This window comes from Anopheles aquasalis, chromosome 2 (genome assembly GCF_943734665.1).
Source record: "Anopheles aquasalis chromosome 2, idAnoAquaMG_Q_19, whole genome shotgun sequence".
NCBI lineage: Eukaryota > Metazoa > Arthropoda > Insecta > Diptera > Culicidae > Anopheles > Anopheles aquasalis.
In genome coordinates this window covers 63745647-63753146 of record NC_064877.1, presented here as the reverse complement: position 1 = coordinate 63753146, position 7500 = coordinate 63745647, and the positions used below count along the sequence as shown (strand labels likewise).

The 7500-nt window shown below is 51.7% G+C and overlaps 4 protein-coding genes across 4 annotated transcripts in view; 2 read left to right on the top strand and 2 right to left on the bottom strand.

Annotated features, from left to right (window-relative positions):
• Nucleotides 1-1025: 1025 nt before the first annotated feature.
• LOC126570646 (uncharacterized) lies at nt 1026-2734 on the bottom strand. The gene is made up of 3 exons (XM_050228578.1): nt 2043-2734; nt 1532-1966; nt 1026-1389 (listed from the first exon to the last, which is right to left on the bottom strand). Exons 1-3 carry the CDS (start codon nt 2577-2579, stop codon nt 1252-1254), a joined length of 1110 nt encoding a protein of 369 aa, XP_050084535.1. The 5' UTR covers nt 2580-2734; the 3' UTR covers nt 1026-1251.
• Nucleotides 2735-2806: 72 nt separating this feature from the next.
• On the top strand, nt 2807-4963 carry LOC126570614 (gastrulation defective protein 1 homolog). Its single transcript, XM_050228525.1, has 2 exons — nt 2807-2947; nt 3006-4963. The coding sequence occupies exons 1-2, from the start codon at nt 2854-2856 to the stop codon at nt 4910-4912; spliced, it is 2001 nt and encodes a 666-aa protein (XP_050084482.1). The 5' UTR covers nt 2807-2853; the 3' UTR covers nt 4913-4963.
• On the bottom strand, nt 4964-5668 carry LOC126570683 (NTF2-related export protein). The gene is made up of 3 exons (XM_050228620.1): nt 5552-5668; nt 5398-5484; nt 4964-5328 (listed from the first exon to the last, which is right to left on the bottom strand). The coding sequence occupies exons 1-3, from the start codon at nt 5573-5575 to the stop codon at nt 5017-5019; spliced, it is 423 nt and encodes a 140-aa protein (XP_050084577.1). The 5' UTR covers nt 5576-5668; the 3' UTR covers nt 4964-5016.
• Nucleotides 5669-5799: 131 nt separating this feature from the next.
• Nucleotides 5800-7500, top strand: part of LOC126570685 (THO complex subunit 2) — a 6829-nt gene continuing 5128 nt past the window's right edge. The window contains exons 1-5 of the mRNA XM_050228622.1: nt 5800-5903; nt 6328-6493; nt 6561-6820; nt 6907-7291; nt 7384-7500. The exon at nt 7384-7500 is cut by the window's right edge and continues 792 nt beyond it. Coding sequence (XP_050084579.1) covers nt 5851-5903; nt 6328-6493; nt 6561-6820; nt 6907-7291; nt 7384-7500 — 981 coding nt within the window. The 5' untranslated portion in view covers nt 5800-5850. The remainder of the gene's footprint in view (nt 5904-6327; nt 6494-6560; nt 6821-6906; nt 7292-7383) is intronic.

Genomic DNA, 7500 nt, shown 5'->3' with positions numbered 1-7500 from the left:
TTCCGCCGTACCACTCATGAGATTGAGACGGACGCCGGCAATGAACCGACGGCCGCTCCCCCTGGCCCTCGCCGCAGCAAGGGGAGGGGTTGTCCTTGAGGAACCAGACCAAGGAGGAAGCTTCCAGAAGCCTCTAGCGAAGCTTGTGGCGGAGGCGGGGGTAGGACGCGAATCCTTCCCTGAGCAAAACGTTTTACGGACAACACAGAACACAAAGGAAACGCGTATTGCTCGTTTTGGGAGAAGATCGACGCCAACTTTATTACCAATTCCGTCGGTCCAAGCCATCCTGCCGCTGCAGGGAGCGCTTGCGATTTATACACTTTAGATTTCCTACGCTATGGGCCCCCTTGAGCTAAGGTATCGTGCTGATCGTTTCAAGCGCCCGTGCGCTTGATCGCGAGAGTGTGTGCGCGTGGTTATTTCGATCGTTCGATACCGATTTCTCGCTTTCGCGCGCGTTTGCTTATCATTCTTCGATCCACAGCAACCGCTTGCTGTGGATCAAGCGCCCGTGCGCTTGGCTTGCGAGAGTGTGTGCGCGTTATCGAGCGACAGCGTCCGTACGCTGCGCTCGAGATAAAGTCCCGTTATTCTCGGTGTTTTGCTTTGCGCTCGCTCGCTTTGAGCTGGTACGGTGACTCTGGCGACGACAACTCAACACCGCGATGCCGGAGTGGAGGAGAAGGAGCAGGGATTGCTCTTTTGGTAACCGGTACAAACGGATAGCTCGACGTTACCGAGGTTTTTGATGAGTTAAAAAGTGATTATTCGCATCCCTCTCCCCCACCGCATTCCTTTTCCAGCGAGTTACCTACCGTGGTACTGTTTTGTGGTTGAGTTGCATCTCAAGTGGAAACACGTGACAACTGTGTTAGCTCTCCTCGTACTTCGGGAAGCAGAAAAGCGTACTAAACGACCATTTCGGATAGAATGAGGACCATTTTGCGAAATTACAGCCCAACGCACATTGTGCGCCTTTTTGTGGCCACCAATCAATTAATCTCGTTATACACGAGACAGCATTAAAAATCTCCCCCAAAACCACAGGAGTAAATTGTATTGTTTCATATAACGAGGAGAATGTCAGATCATGATAAAATTGCATTCGGTTCGAGCAATGAACCTATTACCAATGGTGTACAAACTCTAGCATTGATGCTCTAGCATAAATAGTGATTTTAAATCACAAAGTAATGTTTAAAATATTACTAACGTTTTTACAACTAAAGCAAGTGGCTGCTGGGCTGCTCAACACTTGCGTAAACTCTTACTAGGAGTAGGCCCATCGTCACACGGTTTGACCGGATCAGGGCACTCACAGAATTTATCCCACATCAGGGTAATGAGTTCAGTTTCATAGGCGATATCTTCTTCCACATTACGTGGCTGTAAAGACGAAGAAAGACATACATTAGCATAAAGACCGGCGAACAATTCTTGCGGATGTAAATAACTAATTTCTACAGTTTCGGTAATTGGTTTACGTTTCATTTTCTTTGCATTCACTGTACACAGCGTACTATCCTACCTGTGTATAATTTAACATATTGCAGAAGTAACGGTAAACATTCTCAAACAACTCGTCTCCCTGACCGACGATGTAGGAATCGTACTCTGAGTTGTTCAGCTCGAACGTGCCCATATAACCACCGGCGGTCGTTGGCACGTTGGTATCGTGCTGGTTGATCGTGTATTTCAAGCCCAGTGCCTGCGGAATGCGGTAGCACTTTTCGCGCACCGTCTCGCTTTCGTCGGCCATCACCGAGAGAGCTTCGGCGATGCGTGATTCCGGAAGCTCCTGGAAGAACTTGTACCGTTCGGCGATTGATACACCCAACCGTTTCTTGTTGTCCGACTGGCTGTACTCCCGGTACGTCTGTATTACCTTTTCCATATCATTTTCATCCTGCTCGATGGCCGTATCGACCGCAACCAGCTGCAAACTGGTTTCCTCTACCGGCATCTGGAAGGACGAGAATGGAATGAATGAATTGCGAGTGAATACGGGAAAGGTAGTTCCACTACGGTATGTTACTTACGGCCTGGAGTGTTTTGACCATCTCCTGGCAAGCGATCTGCTTCGCGCCCTTCTTGGTCGAGTGTGAGCCACGGCGCACAATGTCCCGGATGCGACATTCATACTCAAACACCGGAGCATGCGATGGACCGTAGCTGCGTACCAGTTCGAACTCGGGCAGGGGAAAGTTGCGCTGCACGCAGATGTCCCGCACCTGGCTCACTTTGTCCACCCCCACATCCAGCGGTGCATCTTCAGCCGTGCCACCGGAACTGACCACCCCCTCCCGCTCGTCCTCGTCGGGAGGGAGGTCCAGTAGTACGCGTATCATCTGCCAGGCCGCTTCATGTTTCGAGTCCTGCTTGGACCGACCCAACCCCAGCGCTTCTTGGCCCATCGCCAGGACCTTGTGCTGGAAGGTTTTCACGTGCGGACCGGCCGGAGACGATGACTCACCCAAGTACTGATACGTCGGCGTAGGGAGCCGTTTTCCCATACAAATTTCCTGCAACATCGTCACCGGCGTTTTCCCTCGCAACACCGCTTCCTTTTTCGTCATCTTTCTGGCCGATCACAGGTCTCGAGGAGGACACACAAAAAAGGGGCAGCTTAGCTGGCTAGTCTTTTTGGAGAACGGAATTCCATGCACCACTTTAATCGCAGGCGACTTTGTTGTTGGCTCACAATTTCCAGCGATTTTCACGTTCCGATCACAACAAAGTTGCACCGGTGCTGCCGTTCCCGAAGGGTACCGCGGTTGTCAAACGAGGATTGTGTGTAAACAATCCGAACGCCAACAAAAGATTTCCGGATTTTCGTTTCACCGGATTTCGATGATGAATCGGGGCAAAATAACTTTCGGTAAAATCAAGCTGAACTCAGCACCCTCCACCCAAGCCGTCGGCCAAGATGAAGGGGAAAATTCAGGTAACGAGCTCATTGATGTCGTGGCCTTCTTAGTGTAATTCGTTTTGTTGCCTTCCAGGTACATCTGCGAAGACGGAAGCATTCGGATCGTTTGGCCGGATAACTGAACTACCGACACAATCGAACCTTACCGATGCGTCGGTGGAGAAGATTGCGGTCGACCTGGACAACAGCAAGCTACAGGAGGTGATGGGCATTTCTGGATTCGGCCGTAAAGTGGCCAAGCAGTTCGACATCAACGAGATGGTGCAGCGTGCCAAACAGAACGCTCCGAAACCGGTTCTGGATCCGGCCAGTATTAACGAGGCAGAAGAACAACCTAAAAATGACGACGATGACGACGACAACGATGATGATGGTGATGACGATGATGATGAGGACGATGTGATTGGGCCAGTGCCTACTACAGCTGCAGCAACAACAGGAAAATCAGCAAACACCAAAAGCAAACGCGATTCCGATGATGACGATGACGACGACGAGCCGGAGGGTGATTACGATGAGGACGCTCCGATCAACAAGCTACCACATTCGCATGAAGTCGAGATGCGGCACGGTTCGAAAGCGATCATAGCGCTGGCTAGCGATCCGTCCGGTGTACGATTGGCATCGGGCTCGATGGATTACAATGTGAACTTTTGGGACTTTTCCGGTATGGACAAATCGATGAAGAGCTTCCGATCGTTGCAACCGTGCGAAAACCATCCAATCCGCGGTTTACACTATTCCTTCTCCGGTGATATGATGCTGGTCGTGTCGGGAAGCTCCCAGGCCAAGGTGCTCGATCGCGATGGGTTCGAGAAGATGGAGTGTGTCAAGGGTGACCAGTACATTACCGACATGTCCAAGACGAAGGGTCACATTGCGGGACTGACCGGTGGTTGCTGGAGTCCCGTTCGCCGGGAAGAGTTCCTGACAAGTGCCAACGATGCCACACTGCGAACCTGGGTGTTTGCCAAGACGAAAGAGCAACGTGCAGTCATCAAAACGCGAGCACAAGGTGGACTCAAAACGAACCCAACCTGCTGTACGTACAATCGCGAGGGTACACTGATAGCGGCCGGTTGTAGCGATGGATCGCTGCAAACCTGGGACACACGCAAGATGTTTGTCCACACGACGCACTGCATCCGGGATGCGCATGCAAAGGGATCGGACATTTCATCAGTGCTCTTCTCGTACGCCGGCTTCCAACTGGCTTCCCGGTCGACCGATGAAACGTTGAAGCTGTGGGACATGCGAGCATTCCGGAAACCGTTGCACGTGTTCGATGGGTTGTTCAGTCGGTACGATACGACCGATTGCTGCTTCAGTCCTGACGATACGATGATACTGACCGGGGAATCGCTACCGAAGGGTGCCCAGCAGGCCCATCTGTACGTGTACGATACGAAAACGTTCGATCAGGTGACCAAGCTTCCCATAACGGATTCGCACGTAATCCGCACACTGTGGCACCCGAAATTGAATCAAATCTTCATCGGTTGCGGCAACGGAGTGATTCGTGGATTGTATGATGAAAAGCGCAGTATGCGTGGTGCGAAGCTGTGCGTCGTGCGTACCCATCGACGCAAGAAGGACTCCGAGATCGTTAGCACAACGCAGATCATCACGCCGCACGCACTACCCATGTTCCGGCAGGAGAAAACACGATCCCTTCGTAAGAAGCTCGAGAAGGAACGGTTAGATCCGGTGAAATCGAAGCGTCCCGATTTGCCCATCACCAGTGGTCAGGGTGGACGTGTGGCCAGCTCCGGTGGTACCCTGTCGTCGTACGTGATCCGTAATCTCGGGTTAAGCAAGCGCGTAGAGGATGATCAGGATCCGCGTGAGGCGATCCTCAAGTATGCGAAGGAAGCCGCCGAAAACCCGTACTGGATTGCACCGGCATACTCGAAGACGCAACCCAAACCCATCTTCAACACGGAGGATGAACCGGATGCGAAGAAAGCGAAGGGAGAATAGACGACTTCAAGGAGTGTGGTTGACAATGATTAATAAACTAAACTAGAAACGTACAAATAGATCATTTTATTAGATGAGGATGATACGTAGAACGGGTCACGGGTTCAAAATATGCCATCCTGTAGGCGGAAACAGTCACTCACGATTCGCCACTTGTCGCCCTGGGCGGTGATCATGAACGTCTGCTGGAATGGTTTCAGTGGACCGTCCTTCAACCGGGCCGTCCCCGAGACCTGCACCAGGAATGTCATCTGAGTGGACACGGAATCGTCTACGATCGGTTGGGCATCGAGCGTCGAGATGGTGTGCTCTGTGCGGGGCAGATCGTTGAAGAACTTTTCTATCTGTTCCTTGCCGTTCGCTCCGTTCCCATTCCAGACCACCACTCCGTTGTCCATGTAAAGCCGCGACATTTGCTGTGAATGGAAAATGAAAGACCGTTTGTATAATTTGTGCTAGGGATTCCAGTGTTTGCTGCAACTTACGTGGCGCTTCTTGTCCACGCTTTCGTAGTACAGCTTCGTAAACTCTTCCGCCGTCGTGCACGCTGTATCAATCTTCACACGCATGGCCTGCAATAAGGTGCAACATTTGCTGTAAGCTCGGATATGGGTCCCGGGGCAATAAAACGCTACTCACCTGATCTAATTGTGCGCTGGCCATCGTCAAATGTGAACGAAAAGAAGCGATTCGCACACAAAAGTTGTAATTTGAGCCGGTTGTTTTTGGTGGAATTTGGTTTGTTTACATTTTTGGCGTGCGCACCCTTCGGAAACGCACCGATCCCACACACTCATGTACTCATGTCACTCAAAAACAAGGTACGTGTGACTGTGTTGCGTGCGTGTGTGTGCGTCTCGCCTTCTCGCTTTCTCCCGTGCCTCTCTTTTTCCCGTGTTCTCGTGGTTAGCCACGGATTGTGGCGTAGCTCGCGCAAAATGTTCAACGCCGATATCTGGAAGACCTGGGAACGTAGCGGAAAAGCGGAATTGTGAGTATTTGCTTGCGGTGGCGAAGAAATCTGCCCGACACCGGCACCGATTTGGCCCGTTTTGCTCACGGTAACGCCGAGAAAAGGCCGAAAATCCAGCGTTTCCCTCCACCCGCCGCGGGCCTGTGTATCTGAAACGTCAAGCTTGCTGAAAACTTGCCTCGGAAATTGGTGTTTTCCGAGGATTTTCGCCGGATTTACTGTCCCGGAAACGGTGGCAATCCTGCAGCCTTCAATCCGGCCGCATTCCGATCAATTCCTCCCGCGAGTGTCCTTAGCCGGGTTTTTTCCCCAAAACGGATCGTGTGTGTGTTTGTGCGTGCGTGCGTGCGTCGTGTGTTTACGCTGCGGCGGGTGTTTTGTAAGATTGTCTCCTAACTCATCAACACGGTCTTCCCGGTTGTTTTCTCGTCCCCCATCGCAGCTTGAAACAATGCAAAGCGCTACTGAAGGACGATAAGCAAAGCCCACTGTTTGCGAAGAATGACCGGAAAAGCGGAATCTCTCGGGCAATCTACGAACTGCTTTCGCGCGGGATCCATGGCCAGCTTAAGAAGGAAAGTGTGCTGCTGATGATTGGCGAGCTGGTGGTAAGTTTATCAGGTGGGGTGTACTATCGGCCAAGCACTAGGTTCCCTTTCTCTCCCGCTTCGACAGAGTCTTCACAATGATGTTCCTTCGATACTTATGGACATCTACGGCATATTCGATGCGGAGACGGCAACGATCTCAGCCAGCGGTGACGCACCGACGAACGAAGAGCGTGCCACGTTCTGCTATATCGTGAAGGAAACGGATCGTTACGTGTCGGAGAAGCTACTGAAGGAGCGGCTCGAGATCGACACGCTGCAGGACGTGGGCACGACCAAGAATCGGAGCTTCTACACACGCTTCATCAAAGTGAAGACGAAGCTTTAGTAAGCAAACGACGGCCCCCTTTTTTGTTAACCGTTTCCCTAACCAAATGTCCCCATCTTCTCTCTCTCACTCGCCCTTATCGTAGCTACAAGCAGCGCCGCTTTAATCTATTCCGCGAGGAAAGCGAAGGATATGCGAAGCTAATCACCGAACTGAACCAGGAGTTTAGCCAAGGCACGATCACGGTGCAGGACATACTGGAGATTATTAAATCGTTGATTGGCTGTTTCAACCTCGATCCGAACCGTGTGCTGGACATCATTCTCGAGTCGTTCGAAGCACGGCCAGAGCAGGATCGCATCTTCATTCCACTGCTGCAAGCGTACATCAACGATGGTAACATCATCTGCGAGGTGCTCGGTTATAAGTATCGCTACTTTGCGGACGTGCAAACGCCTGCTTCGTTGTTCAAGGTGACGGCGCTGCTGCTGCAGCACGGTGTCATCAAGCTGGAAGACATTTACGCCTGGGTACGCCACCATCCATCCATCCAGCAATGGGTTATTGTACATCTTCCTCATCAACTCTCCGGTTTCTTCGTTCCATCCTTCCTCCCCGGCAGCTCAATCCACCGGACAAGACGATCATTGCGGACTGGGAAGCGGAGATGGCACAGGCGAAGGAGTACGTCCGCAAGCTGAACGTGATACTCACGAACAAGGACAAGGAGCAGGAACAG